The 21,562-nt window shown below is 40.2% G+C and overlaps 3 protein-coding genes across 3 annotated transcripts; 2 read left to right on the top strand and 1 right to left on the bottom strand.

Moving 5' to 3' along the window:
- Positions 1-3,258: 3,258 nt before the first annotated feature.
- Positions 3,259-4,362, top strand: LOC115744357 (F-box protein At3g07870-like). The gene has a single exon (XM_030679477.1). The coding sequence runs from the start codon at positions 3,259-3,261 to the stop codon at positions 4,360-4,362; it is 1,104 nt and encodes a 367-aa protein (XP_030535337.1).
- An 8,672-nt stretch (positions 4,363-13,034) lies between these two features.
- LOC115744356 (phosphoribulokinase, chloroplastic-like) lies at positions 13,035-15,866 on the top strand. The gene is made up of 5 exons (XM_030679476.2): positions 13,035-13,565; positions 14,247-14,331; positions 14,445-14,529; positions 14,776-15,020; positions 15,360-15,866. Exons 1-5 carry the CDS (start codon positions 13,093-13,095, stop codon positions 15,609-15,611), a joined length of 1,140 nt encoding a protein of 379 aa, XP_030535336.2. The 5' UTR covers positions 13,035-13,092; the 3' UTR covers positions 15,612-15,866.
- Positions 15,867-16,242: 376 nt separating this feature from the next.
- Positions 16,243-20,358, bottom strand: LOC115744451 (4-coumarate--CoA ligase-like 6). Its single transcript, XM_030679636.2, has 6 exons — positions 19,033-20,358; positions 18,432-18,621; positions 17,877-18,022; positions 17,534-17,601; positions 17,095-17,197; positions 16,243-16,895 (listed from the first exon to the last, which is right to left on the bottom strand). Exons 1-6 carry the CDS (start codon positions 20,065-20,067, stop codon positions 16,782-16,784), a joined length of 1,656 nt encoding a protein of 551 aa, XP_030535496.1. The 5' UTR covers positions 20,068-20,358; the 3' UTR covers positions 16,243-16,781.
- Positions 20,359-21,562: the final 1,204 nt, after the last annotated feature.

The raw sequence follows: 21,562 nt of genomic DNA, 5'->3' as shown, positions 1-21,562 counted from the left end.
TTGGAGCCGCGAGCTCCGGAGAAGTTCTCTTCGTCAAGAGTTTCTATTCCTGTTTGTGTTTCAGTCTAACTAGTTACGGGGTTTCACATGACACAAGGAGAAGGGAATTCGAAGAACTTAAAGTTGGAGTGCCGAGTGGATGCGTATTGTAGTAACCGTTTGGTCAGTTACGTAGAGAGTTTGGTTACTGTTGTAACTAGAGATTAGGGTCGGAGTTTGGAAGTTCATAAATGAAGTTTCACAAGAAACCGGCCTTACCTCCGACAAAGTATTTTATGTATAAGATGTATCATGTATTTTTCTGTTGTTTTTTCAGTTGGACACTTTTACTCATGAAAAATAGGGTAAAAGGACACTAGAAGTGTCAAAATTTGTATACGGCTCTCACTTTAATGCCAATATTTTTTTTTTGAATTTCTTAAGTGCTAATTTTTTTTAAAAACGGTTATTTCAGTGCTAACTCCAGTGAGCTTTGCCGGAAATCTGACAAGGCATCTACGTGGCCCGCCGAAGCATCCCGGTCAGCAAAAAAAAAATTAAAAATCAATAAAAAAAAATCCACGTAATATTAAAAAAAGTACAAATAAACTCAAAAACTAAAAATAAGCTAAAAAAAAAATTAAGTTGTAGCGGCGAGAGGCTGTGAGCCCTCGCCACCGTCCCCATCGCCCGCCGGCGATGGGTGGGCGAGTGCCCGGGGGGTCGTTGAGCCCCGACGACCTCCGTTGTGGCCTCGCCGGGGGTTGGTGAGGCCTGGCCGTGGCCTCACGGTGGCTGGGCGAGGCCGGAATCGCCCAACCATGACCACACCGAGTGTTGGTTGGGCAATTCCGGCCTCACCATGGGGTCTATGAGGCCTTGACCGGCCACGACCCGGCCTCATCGACCCTTGCTAGAGAGGCCTCGATGGGCTCGGCGACCCCCTCGAGCACTCCTCCACCCATTGCCGGCTAGCATTGGTGGGTCAGTGGCAGAAGGGTTCACGGCCTTCCCGCTACAATTGCAAGTTTGTGTTTGTGTGTGCGTGTGTGTGTTTTATTTATTTATTTATTTTTTAAGTTATTTTTCTGTTTAATTTTAATTTTTTTAAAAAATAACTTAATTTTTAATTTAAAAGTTCCAAGTGACGTCCACGTGGATAGAATTTTTTTATTTAAAAAATACATATAATATTAAGAAATTAATAAAAAAAATGTCACGTGCACTCTTTCGTTGGAATTTGCACATAAGTGATTGTTTTTAGCCGAAATTGGCACTTGAGTGATCTTTTTTTTTTTTCGATTTGACACTTAAGCGATAACAAAAATATTGGCACTAAAGTGAGCGTTGTGCATAAATATTGACACTCTGCAAGTACTTTTGCCCGAAATATAGCTATTTCTTTTTCTTTTTCTTTTTGTTTAAGTCTTGAAATTGTGGTACGGATATTTTGGGCGTCCATCACCAATTGAATAATACATCATTGCCTACCAATCTGGCCCGCAGCACATTTGCTTACTATTCCATTTCGTATTCATAGTCAAAATCATATAAACAAGCCGTAGTTTAACCATTCACGACAACATTAGACAGCAATCACGAGCGTTTTGATGTTACATAAGTTTTTTTTTTTTTTGCATTTTCTTTGCCGTCGATTTTTTAGCACGGTGCCTGCCAATGTCATTGTTCAGGTAAATTAATTAATCAGTCATAAACTTATTGCACAAACACTATTTTAGTTCTAAAAGTTATTAATTTTGCCAATTTATTCATACGCCTTTGCGCGGAATTTCAATATAGTGCGCTCAATCATAGAACGGCCAGCGATAATTGAACCGCCATGTCGGCTATATTGACCATAAGAACTACATTGAATTGTCTGCAAAAGTTTAGGTTAAATTGGCAAAATTGATATAATTTAAAACTGAATTGGAAAAATTGAAAGGAAAGAGAAAGAAAAAAATAAATATAATTAAATAATATTAAATTATTATTAAAAATTATCCACATCAGTGTCACCGGGGCAAAGTTGATCGAATGGATTAAATTAGCACAAATGCAGGAGGTTTAGGACTGAATTGAAATAAAAAGAAGATTTAGAACCGAATTGGCACAAATGTAAAAGGTTTATGACTAAAGTGACAAAATTCAAAGGTTAAGTCTAAATTGGCAAAAGTGCATTGGGTTTAAGACTTTTTTGATAATTTTTCCCATTTACTTAAAAAGGGCCTTTAGTAGAGTTTGTTTTAAATAAGAGTCCGAAGTGACCGGGACTGTTTCAAATAAGGTTTTCACCTCGCCAACCGGCTAATTATTCCAATTTGTCAAGGCATTTTTGTTCAAAAGTGATTTTAACCTAAATTTTAGTTAAATTATATTAGAAAACTAGTTGTTTTAATTAAAAAAATACTGGCTAAGGGTTTTTTCTTTTTCCTTTTTTGTGTTTTCGTTTTTGAGTTTAAAAACATAAAAAAAAAATTAAAGAAAAATTAAAGGACGAAAATGCCCTTAACCAACCGGTGATGTCGGGTCCTTTTTTGAGACCGATATAACCTCTTCATGCTCTCATTTGAAACAAAATTTACCTCAGACCCTTATTTGAGAAAATGATGGCACTTCACACACTTATTTGAAATAAGATTCATTTCATATCTTTATTTGAGAAAATGATGACATTCGAGGCCCCTATTTGAAATTTTCGCTCTAATTAACATACTGAGCGTGCACTTCTTTGCATTAGTAGAGTTGGTATAATACATGACGCGGTCCTTGAGCTGGTGTCATTGGCTCACACCGTGACGACCGAGCACTCTCAATCAACGGTCTTACTCATAAGAGAGATGATTTTACACATTCAACCATTTCTTTTCGCAAAACCTTAATTTTTATCAAGCTGAGATTGAATTCTAAATTGGTTTTTGCAACAAAACGGGAAATGGCTGATTATACAATATCACACTATGAACTTACAATATAGCACAGAAGACGAGAGCAATGCGGTGGACTTTGCAAAGTGTCTTATTGTTCGCATCTTGATAACTTGCTTTGTTAGTGGGGAGGAACTTCGCCGATGTAATCGTGGATATCAATAAACGGAATTGTTCTTGAGTAATGTTTGCAATGTTCTATTCGTCTTCATAATAACAGGACAAGAAGAAAAGCTGAAATAACCTCCAAATGAGGCTCAAAACATCGTTACATGCAAAGTAGTTCATCATCATTTATATCTAATCCGAACCAATAGTGCGTTTCAAGGTATGTTTTGAGAGCACGAGGAAGATGGCAAGCTTCCCGAACGACATAACCACAGACATCTTATCCCAGCTGCCGGTGAAATCAGTGGCTAGGTTCCGGTGCGTGTGCAAATCTTGGAAATCCCTGCTCACCGGCGCCTGTTTCATCAACGCCCATTTCGATCGATCGTCGAAATACCGTACTGTCAGTCTTCTCAAGTATGACGACAACAATTCCTCCAGGATCGGGGTCTACCGTCCGCATCACCGTGAGCTATCTCATCTTAATCCTTCGTCCGGTCATCCCAGTAGATATAATGTCGTCGATTCATGTAATGGGATCCTTTGTTTATCCGTTTACTACAAAGACAAACCCGGTCTTCCAGATATATTTTTATGGAACCCGTCAATCCATGAATGCATGGTCGTTCCTCAACATCACTGTCGTGTATCGGGATTGATTGCTTTTGGATTCAATCCTCTTAGTGGCCATCTTGATGATTTCAAAGTGGTCAACATAAATTTCAACTTTGGAGCGCGCACAGACTGCCATTCTTCTCGAGCGCAGATTTATAGCTTGAGGAGCAATTCCTGGAAGAAAATCGGCAATGTCTTCTCTTCTTGGCTGGGCAGAAACTTAGGCCATCAAGTGATCTTCCAAAATTTCATTTGTTGGGGCACTCATGCTCGCGTCAACGGCCAAATCGTTGCGTCGTTGGTCTCATTCGATATGGTCGAGGAGGTTTTCCGCGAAATGGCTCTACCGGATTCGATGCCCTCCGAGGAGAAATTCATCACTTTGTTCGAGGGATGCCTATCTCTAATCGTACAGAACCCCTCGTCGCAGTGTTACGAAGTGTGGACCATGAAAGAGTTCGGGGTCACCGAGTCTTGGGCCAAGCTGTACACGACCACCGTGTTGATGGATGGATTTTTGCAGTGTTGGCCGCTCGGAGCCGCGAGCTCCGGAGAAGTTCTCTTCGTCAAGAGCTTCTATTGTGAGTTGCGATTGAGTCTAACTAGCTACGTGGTTTCATACGACACAAGGAGAAGGGAATTCGAAGAATTTAAAGTTGGAGTGGAGGCGTATTGTAGCAGCCGATTGGTCAATTATACAGAGAGTTTGGTTTCTGTTGTAACTAGAGATTAGGGTTGGAGTTTGGGAGTTCATAAATGTGGTTTCAGTAGGGACATGCTCCATGTCCGACAAAGTATTTTAGCATCCGCGCCGGATTAAGTGATGCATCATTGCCCACCAGTCTGGCCCGCAGTATATTTACCAAGCATATCATTTCGTATTCATAGTCAAGATCATATAAACAAGCCGTAGCTTGACCATTCACAACAACGTTAGGCAGAAGTCACGAGTGATATGTTGTTATATAAGTTGCCCGTGCAATTTCTTTGCCGCCGATTTCTTTTGCATGGTGCATGCCAAAATCACTGTCTAGGAAAATTACTCAATTAGTCCTAAACTTATCATACGGTTTTCTACTTTAGTCCTAAAGGTTATCAATCTTGGGAACTTAATCTTACACCTTTGTACGATATTCCAATGTAGTCCGTTCGGTCATAGAATGACCGGCGATACCAAGCCATCACGTCAGCTATTTCCGTTGAAAATTGACCAAAAGGACTAGAATTTTGTGAAATGGTTTAAGGAGAAATTGGCGAAAACTGACAAGTTTTAAAACTGAAGTAGCATCTGTGCATAAGATTTAAGATTGATTGGATAATTTTCCCTTGCTTTTCAATGTGCACACCCACCTGAAATGCTATAAACGCATTATATATAACCGGAATCAAAACGCAAAGCATGATAAAAGTCCTTTAAAGTTAAAATATGTGGGGCGTTAATATTTTCCCTCGTTTAAGGCTCATACTGCTTTAATTGTTTTGTGATGTTATATGTTTCTTGTGATAGATGGGCGCCAGCACTACGGCAAAATCAACCAAACCACAATGCTAAAAAAAATAAATAAACACGTGATCTTGATGAATGATTAGATTCTAGATATATTCTCAATCAGCAATATACTAGTTGATGTTAGATTGGGCGAATTTGCGCCAAGTGTTTTTGGTGGAATTTCAGTGGAACGCTTTCTGGGAAATTGCCAAAGGGAGATGATTACTTGGAGATGTGCCCTTGGTGCTATCTGACATGTCCTCTCGAAAACCGCCCAAAACCGGCCGGTTTGGTCTGGTTCGATCGGTTCTCGTTGCTCACCCCCGATCGCAGGTGACAATAAAACTTCAGTACCACGTGTTGGATAGTCTCGATGAGTTCTCCTGTAAACCTTCAACAATGAAACTAAAACGAATAAACTATATCGGTGTAATCAACAGGGAGTTCCATAAAATATTTCCATAAACAACTTTCAATCTTTGTGCAATAGGAAGTTCGATTAATGGGTTTTCCATAAGCGCAAAAGTCGAGTAGAAAAAAAGGTAAAAACAGTTAAAAAGAAAAGAAAAGAAAAGAAAAATGCAGTAATATATTTGGAGCTCCAAAGAGTAAGTCGCATATGCGGTTGCGGGCAACATTGATTGCACAAGTTACAAATAGACCCTTTTTTTTGTTAGCTTAATTTACTAAATTTAGCACCACCTTGTTAGATAGTGTAAATGAATTCTTCTCTAAACCTTCAACAGATAAAAAGATCTTTACAAGAACTTCAAAAGACTCGCAAGTTAACACCAGTGAAATTCACCAATCAACTTGAGTTGTCTGACCCAAAAAAAAAAAAAAAGAAACTTGGCTTGAAGAGTGATTTTTCCCACATCATCACATTTCCGACCTAAAAAAACTGTAACTTCCAATGTCTTTAGAAATCAGAGCCAATTCTTAGCCTCAGTTGGTGATCGAATCGAAGAAAGAGAGGTTGGGAAGTGTTACCACTAATGATAGAGATGGAGAGAGAGAGAAGAGACTGGTGAGATAGGGCCGGTTTGTAAGAGTGAGCATGATTTCGGAGTAAAACCTAAAACCGAATATATAGGAAACCTGTCCAATTCCAGGTTTCATGGTATGTAAGATAGATTGCAGATTTCAAAAAATTAAAGAACCTGCTCCGACAAGTAAGTTCTAGTTAGATGGAACCTGGATGGCTCTGGAACCAATAACATGTAACAACTTTTTGCGTTATTCTTATTATAAGTATTCTTGTTGTTGTTAATTTTATTATTTTTACTTCTAATACTACTTCTTTTTATTTATTTAAAAAAATTGCATGTTCCATTTGCCGGCAAAAATCAAGGTGTTGACTCGGGCAATAATTTCGACCGCAAAAAATAATAATAGTAACTTGAGGCTATAATCTTTCGCTTGTAAGAGAAATCTCGACCGCATGCATGATTCTTCTATTGTTCGGGTGAGAACTACTATCGACCGTGCTGTGGTGGTGGGGTCTTGCAGTTGCCCCCGAGGACTAGTCGTGCTCCACCGTTGATTTGAGCGCAAGCTCGCCGGCCGCGGGACATCTTGGTTATAAAAAAAAAAAAAAACTACTATCGACTGTGGAAAGAGAGGTTTGGAACTGTCTGGAGAGAAATCTCTAAGGACGGCGCTTTACTATCTAATTAATTACACTAAGCGTGCACTTCTTTGCGTTGGTAGAGTTGGTATATAGCACATGACGCGGTTCTTGAGCTAGAGCCAATGGCTCATACCGTGACAACGGAGCATTCTAAATCAACGGTCTTACTCGTAAAGGAGACGATTTTACACATTCGACCATTTTTTTTTTTTTGTGTGTGTGTGGCAAAACCTTTATCTTTATCAAGGAGATCAAATTCTAAATTGATTTTTGCCAACGGGACAAGAAATGGCTGGTTATACAATATCACAACGTCAACTTACATTATAACACAGAAGACGAGAGCAATGCGGTGGACTTTGCAACGTGTCTTATTATTCGCGTCTTGGTAATATGCTTAGGGGATGAAACTCTGGCGATGTAATCGTGGTTATCAATAACCCGGATTATTCTCCAGTAATGCTTGCAATCGTCTTCATAATAACAGGACAAGAGGAAAAGCTGAAAGAACATCCAAATGAGGTTGAAAACATCGTTACATGCAAAGTAGTTCATCATCATTTATATCCAATCCGAACCAATAGTGCGTTTCAAGGAGCGCAAGGAAGATGACAACCTTCCCGGACGACATAACAATAGACATCTTATCCCGGCTTCCGGTGAAATCGCTAGCTCGGTTCCGGTGCGTGTCCAAATCTTGGAAATCCCTACTCACCGGCCCCTGTTCCATCAAAGCCCATCTCGATCGATCGTCGAAATTCCGGACCATCGGTCTTCTCAAGTACGACGACAACAATTCCTCCAGAATTGGGATCTACTGCTCGCATCACCTGGAGTCATCTCATTTTAATCCTTCGTTCGATCATCCCGGTGGATACGACGTCGTCGATTCATGCAATGGGGTCCTTTGTTTATCCGTTTATCACAAAGACAACCCCAATCTTTCCGATACAATTATATGGAACCCATCAATCCATGAGTGCACGGTCGTTCCTCAACATCACTGTCGGGCATCAGGATTGATTGCTTTTGGATTCAATCCTCTTAGTGGCCATCTCGATGATTTCAAAGTGGTCTACGTAGATTACAAGTTTGAAACGCACCCACACCGTCATTTTTCTCAAGCGCAGATTTATAGCTTGAGGAGCAATTCCTGGAAGAACATCGGCAATATCTTCCCTTCTTGGCATAACAAAAGATTAGGCCATCAAGTGGTCTTCCAAAATTTCATCTGTTGGTGCGCTCGTGCGCACGTCCACGGCCAAATCGTTACACCGTTGGTCTTATTTGATATGGTCGAGGCGGTTTTTAGCGAAATGGCACTGCCGGATTCGATACCTTCCGAAGAGAAATTCATCACGTCGTCCAACGGATGCCTGGCACTGCCGGTTTCGCATGATGTATTTTTAGTTGGACACTCTTTCTCATGAAAAATAGATCTTTCTTCTTCTTCTTCTTCTTCTTCTTCTTCTTCTTCTTTTCTATTTATATCTCATTAAAGTTCCTTTTATTTCGAGAAAAATTAATAATTTGAAAAATATTTTCCTAAAAATGTTTGCTTATATCACTTGAAATATAGTTAATAACAAATATTTTCATTATCAACAATCATTTATGCCTAAAAATTTTTGTGGACAATGATTGAAATATATTTCTGTCATTAATTTTTATACATTATTCATTGTCCGGAAAGCCAATGGATATTCTTAACATCCACGACCCATTCAATATTATATCATTGCCCACCAATCTGGCCGGCTGTATATTTGCTAAGTATTTCATTATGGATTCATCGTCAAAATCATAAAGACAAGCTGTAGTTTGACCATTCACGACAACATTAAGCAGCTATCACGTGTGGTATGATGTTGTAGAAGTTGTTAGCGCAGTTTTTTTGCGGCATCCGAGCATCATTTTTCAATGTGCGCACTCACCTAAAATGCGATAAACATATTCTATGTATCAATAATTTAAATGTGAAGCATGATAAAGTATTTTAAAGTTGAATTGTGTGGAATCGCACTATATAGATATTAGTTTAATTGGTTTTAGTATAAAAAAAGTCCAAATCCTATTAATTGTGTCAATTTAGTCTTAAAATTTTCAAATTTTGCCAATTGAGTTCATCTAATCAATTTAGGCCGAAAATCGTTGACGTGGATGTATGCAATCCTACCATGCTGGTGCTGACGTGCAAATCTTTTTTTATTTTTTTATTTTTTTTTTTCTTTTTTCTCTCTCTTCTCTTTTCGCCAGTGGCCGGCGAGGGCCCTCCTTGCCCGACCGACACTCGACGAAGCTGCCCTGGCCTGTGGCCTTTGGCCAAACCAGTAGAAAGAAAAGGGAAAGAGAAAAGAAAGGAAACAAAGAAAAATTATAAAAATGTTAAAATATTATAAATAAAAATACCCACGTGAGCACCAATTGTTTTACGTAGGATTTTTGACATTCATGTTCGTGATTTCCGATCTAAATTGGCCAAATGGACTCAATTGACAAAATGTAATAATGTTAATGACTAAATGAGCACAACTGAAAAGTTTAAGATTAACTTGGGTATAATAAGTTTATGAAATTTTGATACTTGTTCCCTAGAAGTTATGTGCATGTGACACGGTTTGGGAGATATGCACAGATCCAGAGGTTTTTTATGCTCTGTGGACCGTGATCTTACAAGAGAGATTGGATGAATCTCCTAGGATGTCATTGAATATTTTAGAATGATCCTAGGGGCCACCAATAAGGGAATTACAGATTCTTGTAATACATTCGTGTAGATAGGTATCGGGAAGATATAATCTCCACCATTAGATCAATGAGATCCCTCTATATCTCATTCACAAGTGAATACATTCAAGAGCTTTTCTAGTATCTCTCTCTACGATCGTTGTGAGCGTGAGCAAGGAAAGGCTGACACACTCACAAAGGCTGACTTGGGAAGAAATTCCTAAGATCGCACGGGCAAGTTAGTGCTAGATCGATTGGCCATGACACATGGCTATGGAAAATTGTTTGTGTAACGAAGTGGGAGAAGTGATGATGAGAACCACCCACGAGATTGCAATTCTCAGAATTCTGGCCAACTTCACCTAAGAAAACCAGCAAATGCCTCCAAACGTCAAAATTCAGACAAGAACATAAAAACCATACCGAATATCCCAAACCGAAACAAATAGCCACCATGATTATCCATGCCCTGTGCTCAATCACAGAAAGAAACATGGCCATCACCTCATCAACACACACCCCATCCCATCTCCCAAACAGAGAAAAGTTCAAAAGAAGAAGAAGAAGAAGAAATGAGTTTCGCACAGCCTTGTGTTTCACTAATCATTTTATGACAGTTTTAACCCATCGTCCATGGATTTTCTTGGACATCCATGCCCCCCCTCCCATTGCCACCTCAAAATCACCTCCCAATCATATCCCTTGTCTCATCATGCATGCTTCGCGATGCTATATTAATGATTTTCCATGCTTCATATGTCCCCCAACTATGCGATCCCTCTTGCTGTGGCTATGGAAATGGAATATCTGCATTGGGGATGCAACATGCAAACTACATTTAACATCAAGCCTCACAACCTTCTTCCAAACTAGAATTTTACTCCAAAAGTTTCTAACTTTGGGCTTGCAAAATTATATGGTTGATTGTTGCAAGAGGATCCTAGGTATATGTGGCACCCGATCTATTTTACACGGACATGCACAGTATTTCTTACAAAGCCCATGTCTATAGTTTTGGACTATTGTTGAGGGAAATCAATGGTAGGAGGAGAAATCTAAATGCAAATGTGGAGCGTTTGCCTCAAACTTATTTTTCTTTATGGGTTTATGATGAACTCAATAAAGAGAGGGAAGTTGAATTAGTGGATGCCGTAGAAGAGGAAAGAGGGACGATAGGAAGAAGATAATTACTCAATCAGTCCTAAACTTATTATACGGATGCGACTTTAGTCCTAAAAATTATCAATTTAGCCAACTTAGTCTTACACCTTGTGCAACATTCCAATGTAGTCCGCTCAGTCATAGAACGGCCGACAATATCAAACCGCAACGTTGGCTATTTTAGGTGAAAATTCACCCCAAACAACTATAATTTTGTGTCGTTGTTTAAGGCTAAATTGATGAAAATTGACAAGTTTTAAAACTGAAGCGGCATCTATTCAAAAAAAATTATGATTGGTTGGATAATTTTTCCTCGTTTTTTGACGTGGACACCGACCTAAAATGCGATAAGCACATTCTATATAACCATAATTAAAATGCAAAGCATGATTAAGTGCTTTGAAGTTAAAATATGTGGGAGTCGCACTATGTAGATAATAAATTAGTTTATTTTGAAGAATTCTGGTCAACTCCACCTAAGAAAACCAGCAAAATGCCTCCAAAACCAGACCGAAGAGCGAGAGGAGGGGTCCAGGAAAGCTGGACAAGCAAGAAACCGGGTTGATGGCTGATGTGGACCCCACAAATTCACATTTGTTTTTACTCTTTTTTTTTATAAAAAAGCACAGATAAGAAAAATAATATTATATTAGTAAGAGAATTCCAACCCGCATTTTGCTACTTTCCGGATCCAACAATTGTTAATCCTGTGTGCTTTTTTGCCCATCTTTGTTTAAGTTGCAGAAACCAATTACCTTAGATTAGAATAAGCATTGCACATTAAGATATGCTTTCTTGTTTTCATTTCTCTTATGAACAAACATTTCCAAAATAAGCTCAATTGATTTTCTTTTCAGTAAAATGAAATACTAGAAAAAACCTTGCTACTCGACTAATCCATACGGCTCAACCTCCACCCATGGGGTGGCGGGCGTGGCCCCCGGAAATTGATATAAGTGGCTGACACTGTGATTTAAATAGAAAATTTGCTACATTCAAATCAAGCGTTTAACCACTCAGTCAATCCATTATGATAAATAATGTAAAATGTATACGAAAAAACTCGGCAAATATGACATGCATTGATAACCTGATTGCGGGCATGTACATACATTATATTTACCATTTCATTTGTTAAATAGGATATAACCGTGTAAATGGTCGACTTACTTCGTCCAATAAATTAGATTATAGATATACTAGAAGTACTATTCTAATGTTCAATGATTAGTGGGGACAGTCCCTATTCTTCAAAACTCGTGATTGCATACATGCTACATAAAGCTCCATGAATCCATTGGACCAAATGACCAAATCCTAAGAAAATGCTCACTTTTTGGAGCGTCTGTGAAGCAAAGTTGCCTCTCCCTTTCCTTTCCTCTTGAACATGATGCAACACAACATTGGCTCAAATGAAATTTGTGGGCATGGACAAAAACTACGAATTCTCAAATGAAATGCTTAAGCCATCGTTCAATCTGATAAGGTCTGTCTATTATCGAAAGTGACGATAGATCTATTATAATTGATATATTGAGTGATACGACATGTCGCAAATGATTATATGAACAAATTGGTCGTGTCCTATCGTGTCGTTTAGTACACATAAATTCATGCTCACGCACATGACATGTTCGTTTATAAATCGAAATCGAAATCCGAGAATTCATGTTGTGATTGTGAATCTTCTCTAACAATGGGCTATACATCTCCTCCATTCCACACCTTCCTACATCCCACCCCCCCGGACTGAACAATCCCAAACCGAAACAAATAGCCACCATGCTTCTCCATGCCCTTTGCCCAATCACAGAACACCCAATTCCATCTCCCCAGCAGAGAAAAGTGGAGAAGAAGAAGAAGAAGAAGAAGAAATGAGATTAGAACAGCCTCGTGTTTCACTAATCATTTTAGGACAGTTTTAACCCATCGTCCGGGGATTTTCCAGGACATCCATGCCCCATTGCCACCTCAAAATCACCTCCCAATTTGTCCAAAACTAGGGGTAGTCACAGAATCCCATAAGCTAAAAGACATGTCACGCTTCATCATCAACAACAACGAAAGAAAACCCTTTGTTTCTTTTCATTCCCTCTCGAAAAACTGCCTACGTTTTTCCATCAACCTTAACCTCCTCCGGTTTCGGTTTCTTGAATCCCAGAAAGCAGCACCCATCTCACGTCCTGTCCAAGAAAACAAGCTGATTCTTTCCGGTTGCCCGACCACATGTTCTATAAATCATCTTGCCCTTCTCTCTCTCTCTCTCTCTCTCTCTCTCTCTCTCTCTCCATCTCAGTGATTTTAATCACTGCCAAAATTTCCTCAGAGAAGGGCAAAGAGAAACATCATCACATCGTATTCAAGAAATGGCAGTGTGCACAGTCCACACAGTCCAGTTGGGAAGCTTTGGCTTCCACCAGAATCAGGTCCTTTTCTGCACTTATGGCAATAGAGCCATGATGACCAAGAGAGGAGGGGTCATCGTCCAGAACCACCCATCATCGCCCTGTGTGTTGATTTGCTCCGCGACCGGCGGCAGCGGCAGCGATGACACGCTGGTGATCGGCCTGGCCGCCGACTCCGGGTGCGGGAAGAGCACCTTCATGAGGAGGCTGACAAGCGTGTTCGGAGGGGGGGCCGGGCCCCCCAAGGGCGGGAACCCGGACTCCAACACCCTCATTAGTGACACGACGACTGTGATATGCCTGGATGACTACCACGCCCTGGACAGGACAGGGAGGAAGGAGAAGGGTGTCACTGCGCTCGACCCGCGGGCCAATGACTTTGACCTGATGTACGAGCAGGTCAAGGCGCTCAAGGAAGGCAAGGCAGTCGAGAAGCCCATCTACAACCACATTACCGGCCACCTCGACCCGCCAGAGCTCATCGTGCCGCCCAAGATCCTTGTCATCGAGGGTTTGCACCCAATGTATGTTACTTATCTGTCTCCTAGTCAGGGGAATTGGGAATATCCACTTCTTATCATGTAGTAGAGAAAGAAAAGAATTTTCAAATTGGTGTTACATGGACTAGTTCTTACTTCTTAGAGAGGAATAAGATTTCGTGAGTAGTTTGAGAGTTAGAAAATTTCGGGATAGACCGGGAAAAAAATTAGATAGACCAGTGTTACTATCGGTTTATGTGTTTGTTGTTAATAGTTTTGCTATATCCTCCTCTTCGGAGATTAAAAAAAATGCTTTGATATGCTTCACATTTTTTTTTTACTTATTACACTTAGGGATAATTGTGTTGGAAATCTTAAAACTTGTCATCAATAGTGTAATTAAGTCGTAAAAATTTTAAAAAGTATAATTAAATCTTAAAACTTGTCAAAAAAAGAAGTTGAATCCTAAAATTTTAAAAAATTACAAAAATCAATTCTTAAAACTTATCAAATCGATTAAATCAAATCTTTCCGTTTTTCTTTAATAGCTGGGCCATACACTGGGCCATGTCTTCCATGGAAGTACTAGGCATCGACCACCTTTGACCTGGAAGCATAAACAAGAACTTCCCTCATGAGCTTGGCCTATTAAGCAACGGAGCTTCATCACTGGTTAAGTCTAGACCCACAAATTTAATCATTGTGACAAACTGGGGGAATTTGCAGGTTTGACCCACGAGTGAGGGACTTGCTGGACTTCAGTATTTACTTGGACATAAGCAATGATGTCAAGTTTGCTTGGAAGATTCAGGTAGCACGAATCTGCTGATATCTGAATTTTTGGGCTCTCACAATGGACAGCCTGAGAATGCATGATTCATTTTCTGATGAGAAAAAAAAAAAAAACTATGACAAAAATTGCAGAGGGACATGGCTGAGAGAGGACACAGTCTTGAAAGCATCAAAGCTAGCATTGAGGCCAGAAAGCCAGACTTTGATGCTTACATAGGTAAAAATAACACCCATTTTCTCGTTGATTAAATTTCTTCGGAAAAAAAAATTACTATGAACTTTCTGTTCTCATGCTAGTGCTGATACTATGCCATTGTTGCATATTAGGTACAAATTCACACGAGACGTCAATATTAGCGTCCATAATCCGTGTAGATGCCATGCTCGTCTTTCCCTGTTAAAGGGGAAACCTGAGCTATTATTGACTCTTCAGCATTCTTTGCCTTTTTGTCAAAACTTGCAGATCCACAAAAGCAATACGCAGATGCAGTGATCGAAGTGTTGCTGACCCAGCTCATTCCTGACGACAACGAAGGGAAGGTGTTGAGAGTGAAACTGATAATGAAGGAAGGAGTGAAGTACTTCAAACCAGTTTACCTCTTCGATGAGGGCTCAACAATCTCGTGGGTTCCTTGTGGAAGGAAACTCACCTGCTCTTACCCTGGCATCAACTTCTTCTACAGCCCTGACACTTATTTTGGTCATGAGGTAATCATTTGCTTCCATATATTTCTTCATGTTTTGTTCTCCAAAACTAAGAATTTTAGCAGCAAAGAAAACGTATCGAGGCCATGCATTCTGTATATTGTACATTGTGGGATCTTCATTGTCTAAGTTTTTCTCATTAATTGAATGAATGAATCAAATCTAGTTGTGGTTCAATTCTCCCTAGAAATTCGTTTGGATCCTAGTTGTTTGTCTGGCTGTCTGTGTCGATCTTTCTCTGTCTGTCTCTCAGGAATGTATATTTTCAGTACAAAGAATATACAGGGAAAAAGAAGCAGGGTGAACAAGACTACTTCATTTTTTTGGGGTCTCTAATTGCAGGTGTCTGTGTTGGAGATGGATGGGCAATTTGACCGACTAAATGAGCTGATATATGTGGAGAGCCATCTCAGCAACCTCTCCACCAAGTTCTATGGAGAGATCACCCAGCAAATGCTCAAGCACTCTGATTTCCCTGGGAGCAACAATGGCACAGGCCTCTTCCAAACCATCATTGGCTTGAAGATCAGAGACCTCTTGGAACAAATAGTTGCCACCAAAACTGGTGCTCCATTGGAAGCAGCAAAAGCTTGAAACTTTCTACATGGCAGGAAAAACAAAAACCACCCGTATTGATCTTAGTCCCTCATGCCCTATTTTCTCCTTTACTATTTTTCTCTTGTTTTTTTTTTTTTTTTCATCTCTACTTCATCACCCAATTTGTTTTTCCTTCACGCTTCAACAAGAGTAGAGGGGAGTGCTCAGCATGTATATACTTTTCCCCGTGTAATTTCAATCCAATTTGTAACATAGAGGAATGATAGCAGAAAATCGTATTTAATTACAAAAGCAATTAGGAGACAAGACGGTGCATTATACGTGACGAACTTGTGATATCAAGAAAAAAATTAATCACGCTGTTCAAAACAAAGGAATCGTGACGACCTTGTCAAGTCATTGTTCTTAACTAAACTTCGACCTAAATACATGCGGTAATAATTGTTTGCCACTCGTAAATAGATTGTCACCTGAACCAGCATAACAAAGTGCATAAATTTTGCCATGTCCATAATATAAGAGAAAGTCAGCTGGAGATATAGAGAAGATATGGCAGGCCCTAGACCATCATGAAATTCTAACACAAGTAAGAAATAATATAGAGAGATACTGGCAAATCGCTGTCTAAAAATTGTCTAATACCCATTAAGTCCACACAGAACATGAAAAATGCCTGTATTTCGATCATCCAACTCAGTTAAATATACCAAGGGGCAACGACAAATCAAGCAGGTGAGAAAAATGATGAGGCTTCCACTACAGGTAAAAGGAAAACAGAATGTATCTAAAATGAGATCACTTCCTGTATGCTCAATAATAATTGTCAAGGATCAAAGACGGTGATCCATGTTGTCTATTACAATAAAATTCAAGCACAGAGATATAACTCTCTTAAGACGACCATACGATTGCCACTATGCAGTGAAAGTACATACAAAAAGCCTTCAGGAAAATCAATGGAAAAACAACACAAAAGTGTGAGCAACTTTCTACAAAATGATGAGACGCTCAATAGCTAATATTAAAGCCACCTATTCCAAGAAAATGAAACAAATGGTAACTCGAGTAACACAGAACTCTCTAATCTTTTGCGGCTATCATAATTGAACTGCAATTTTTTGGAGGACTCATCAAAATTGAAATAGATCATATCATCTTATCTTGCCCAGCTATCAGCTCAGGAATCAGAGCCAGAAATTATGGCCCTCACAATCTAGAAGTCAACAACTTCTTGAGTTCCCTCCGAAGAATCTTTCCAGCAGCTGATTTCGGAATTGAATTGGTAAGAACTACCTTTCTCACTTTCTTGTAGGGAGCAACCTATAAGCACAAAGATGTGTATGTTGAAAAGCTTAGTTCATTTGATCATCAAGAAAGACGAACGAAGCCTGGTCAAGTATGTTTACCACTATAAAAATCATTTCATACTGCTATTATCTTTTATAAGCGACAGAACTTGGGAAATGTTTAGTTTGTGGATGTGTGCATGAGGGATGACATCAAATTAACTTGATGAAACCTGTGCAGCTAAGTAGTCCACGACAGCTTCCTCAGAAAGATCGCTTCCGATTCTCTTGACCACGAATGCCACTGGTATCTCACCCGATTCTTCATCAAGGGCACTGTATGGTACAAAGTAACTAAGTAACGGTACATCACCAGATCAACATTACGAGAAAAATAAGGCATCTAAAGAAATTCAACTAAAACAGCATATGATTAAACTTCGTTCCAGTCACGGACATATTTCGTAGCAAAGATGGATTGGTTCTTTGATCTTTTTTGACTATACTAGTTCCCAGAAACAAAAAATTAAGACAATTCAGCTGCGAGATAACTGAGATGCTTAATCTATATCACTGGGAAGGAACTGACTCTACCCTCGATTTTCATATCCAAACTTGCAAGGTTACTTTTTTAGGGGGAAGTTAGGGTGGGGGCATTGAAGTCTCGCTTACCCTGTTACTGCAACATCAACAATTTCAGGATGGGTAATTAATACAGCCTCGAGATCAGCAGGAGCAATCTGTTGGCAGCATAAGATGTCACACAAAGTTAGCTAGTATTATAAAATTTGTCAAAGACCATGTAAGAGCTTATTGCAATTGATAATCTCTTAGGAATTTGTGTTCTGTAATAATCTCCTTTTGATATAATCAGGTGAAGTGAAGATATAAACTGGGGCACCATCATCCCTTTACAGCATAATGCAGAGAACTGACCTATCTCTAAAAGCCACCAGGAAAAGCAATATATCAGCAAATCTGTGACAACCATCAACATTAACTGTAAAGCTTTTACCTGAAAGCCCTTGTATTTTATAATTTCTTTCACTCGATCGAGTATATGTAAAAATCCATCCTGATCAAAATGAACAATATCTCCAGTATGTAGCCATCCATCCTCATCGATCATTAACCTAGTTGCATCGACATTATTCAAGTACCCTGAAAAACTGTGGGCAGTTTGAATATCTTATTTTAAAAGGAAATAGGGAAGTAACACAAGCACACAGACCCTGCACACCCTTTGTTTTGCAGGAAAATCAGGTGAAAAGAGCTCTTAACTGAAAGGCCAACAAATCTAGCACACTTATGGAATCTCCAGAAGCCAGAAAGAAGTAAAGAAACACTAGAAGAATACTCTAAGCATGAAGGTAATATACAACCTATACTCACAGATTTATGCAGTTAATAGACAGACACAGTACCACAGTTGCAAAAGTAATTCGAGCACATCAGTACGCACGTGGTTCTTCTCCAGAAGTTAAAACAAATCTAGCAAAACAAATTTCTTACTACCTGCTTGAGAGTTGAATGAGAGATTCAAAAAAGAAAAAGAGAGAGATAATTTTACCTTTCATGATTGCAGGTCCTCGTAACAAAAGCTCGCCACCGCTGCCTGGAGGCAAGAAGGATCCCGTCTTGCAGTCCAATACCTTGGCTTGCATATTTGGAGCCAAAAGTCCAATGGAAGAATATCTTGGACACTTCTCAGTATTGAAGCCTCGGGTTCCAACTGCAGTTGACTCAGTCAAGCCGTAACCCTGCTAACCAACATTATCAATGGCAGGACATGCCTAAACAGCAGAAATCCTTGTGATCCCCCGACATGCAAACACGGCTCCTCAAGTGATGCTATAATAAGTTCAAATTCAATCAACTCAGAATTAAAATTTTCCATCTAAAAAGTGATGGGAAAAAGGGTAAAAGAAGTCGAGACTTCCAGCATATTTCAGTGTTTCAACTGCTGTTTAATGTCTGCGGATCAAATGAATGCCAAGAAAACCCAAAAAAAGGAAAAAAAAAAAACTAAACTTCAGTTTATTTCTTGCAGAGCCCCAGCAGGGAAATCAGCGTGTCCTAGAAATGAAAAGAAACTAGTAGGCTTGATTGGGCATGGCAGAGATGTAGAACCGAGAAAACAATTAGAGAAATGCAAGTTTCATCATCCCTACCTGAATGAAGTCAACATGAGGAAGAGTCCGAACAAAGTCGTCAATGGTCTTCCTGCTGAGAGCAGCAGCCCCACAAGAGACCTGCTTCAAGCTCATCAAGCCACTTCCACCGGAACACTTCACTGTCCTGGTCAGAGCAGTCAATATGGGCGGAACCACGGGGAAATGGGTGACTCCATACCTATCAATGGCCTTGACCACCTCGTTGGGATCGAACCTCCTCATCACAACCACAGTAGACCCCAACGACAACAGTCCCAAGACAAAGAGCGACATGCCGTATATGTGAAACATCGGCAGGACAGCCAAATACACATTCTCGGAGCTCGGGTACTCGTACTGGGAGGCCTCGAACCTCACGAAGAGCTCGCACATGGCGATGAAATTACCATGTGTGAGAACAACCCCTTTGCTCACGCCCGTAGTGCCGGATGAGTACACTATCGCCGCCATATCTTGCTGCTTCACGATGGGCCTCTGGAAAGATTCAAATTTTCTCGACAAAAGCATGCGAAAATCCACAAACTCGCAATCTCTCGAACCATAACATACGTCCTCTGGCACAGCAGTGGCTGAAACATCCAACGCCTTGAACATCTCGCAGTTGTCGGAGGAAGTGAAAGCGAGACGCACATTGCAATCCGAAATCTGTCGCTTGATCTCCGACACGCTGCTCAGCGGGTTCATGGTGGTGACGACCCCGCCAGCGAACAGGACGCCCAAGAAGACGACAGGGTAGTAGACGGAGTTGGGCAATTGGAGCAGGACGACGTCGCCCTGCGAGACGCCCATGCTGCGAATCCCTGAAGCCATGCATTGGACGAGAGAGCGGAGCTCCGAGTAGGATACGGACGAGCCGGACAAAGAATCGACGAGGGCGGTTGAGCCGTCATCAGCGGTGCGAGAGAAGAGGTAGGAAGCCACGTCGTCTACTGGGTCGGAAGGAAGATCGACGGGAGGGTGTTTGCTGCAGTAGATTCCGGTGACTGGCGAGTACCAGTGAGGAGGGTGTGTCGTTCGTGGGCTGGTCTGCATGTTCGAGGGATTGGTTGGTCAAGCTCGTGGGAATGCTGTGATTACAGAGAAGGTGCCAGGAATGTGTTTGTTTGTTTGTTTGTTTGTTTGTGTCAGTGCGTGCGTGCGTGCAGGCTTGCGACGGAGGAGGAAGAGAGAGAAGAAGCAGAAGTATGGAGAAGCGGGCAGAGCCAAGGAGTGGATCCCGTGGATGGTTTGTCGTGCAAGAAATGCGAGCCATTGGAGGCGGTTAAGATTTGGAGGCCTTTCTTAATTGATGCCTGCCATAAAAACGGAAAGAATCCCCTGTTTTGGAACCGCACTCGTGTTGTTTTGACTCCGCATTCACCTTAATCGATTCAATCTAATGCGAATTTCACCTAAATCTACAATTACACCTACACACGATTTTATGGTGAATCCAAAAAATGAAAATGTTGTTTGCTAAAGCTATACTTAGAGGGCTGAATAGGTGATTATAATTAAATTTGATAAGATAGTTCGAAGATAAAAAAAATTTAAACATTGATAGAAGCGAATATAAAGAACAGAACAATGCAATGCTTCTATCAGACTGCAAACATATACGAGTAAGGCAATAGATAGTAAGGCACGATATTTTTCAATGGTTCGGTTTTTTCAAGATAGGGGCACTAGGATAAGAAAACATAATTTGCTAAGGACTAAATTGAATTGATTTTGCAAATCGGGGCCGTTTGAAAATGGGGTACCCTCCTAAGGAAATATGTTTAAAAGTGCCCCCATTGGTTTGATATAGTCAAAGAAGTGCCCCTATTTTGAAGAAAAGAACTAGCTTATCGGTTAATAACCGCACGCACGATCAAATATTCTTGGATTGACAATGCACTCTAATTTTAGAAAGAAATTATGAGGAGCTTACCTACTTTGTGAACCTGAATTCCTCTTTTTGGGTTTGCTTCCTCCACTTTATTGCTGTCCTTTGACAGTCTTCTTCAATATGGCATGTATAGAAGAAGAATATTTACTTGGTTAAGCCTACGCTGGTACTTCTTGAACAGGCGTCGGATGAAGATGATCAACTGATCGGCTCTTTATGAAAATCGACCAATTCTCTATCCAATTCATTATAGAATGCGGAAGACAACTTTCAATACCCACTATTGATAGGACATTCTCTCAAATATATATTTCTACTGTGTTTTTGTCTTTGTCTATTGTGTCGTGTTTGGTGCAGTTGACCCAACTGCACAAAGCAAAAGATACATAAGCGCTATCCCGCCAAGATGGCATCGTGCCCATGGATTATATGACCATTTGAATCACCTGCCTCGAATTTCAGCCGTGAATCGGCCATGGCTGAGATTTACTGTTGGCGATCTGACCGTGTTAAATTGTAAGGGCATTGATGTCCTCACGACATGGATAATTATAGACTAACCCCACTTCTACATTTTTATCTGAGGGCCTCTAGGTACAAGTGAGGGTGGACCATCACCTTACCAAACCTCACCAAGAAAATTAACTGTTTCCAAGA

This window comes from Rhodamnia argentea, chromosome 9 (genome assembly GCF_020921035.1).
Source record: "Rhodamnia argentea isolate NSW1041297 chromosome 9, ASM2092103v1, whole genome shotgun sequence".
NCBI classification, from domain to species: Eukaryota; Viridiplantae; Streptophyta; class Magnoliopsida; order Myrtales; family Myrtaceae; genus Rhodamnia; species Rhodamnia argentea.
The sequence above is the reverse complement of the archived record's forward strand: the minus strand, read 5'-3'. Positions and strand labels throughout refer to the sequence as shown.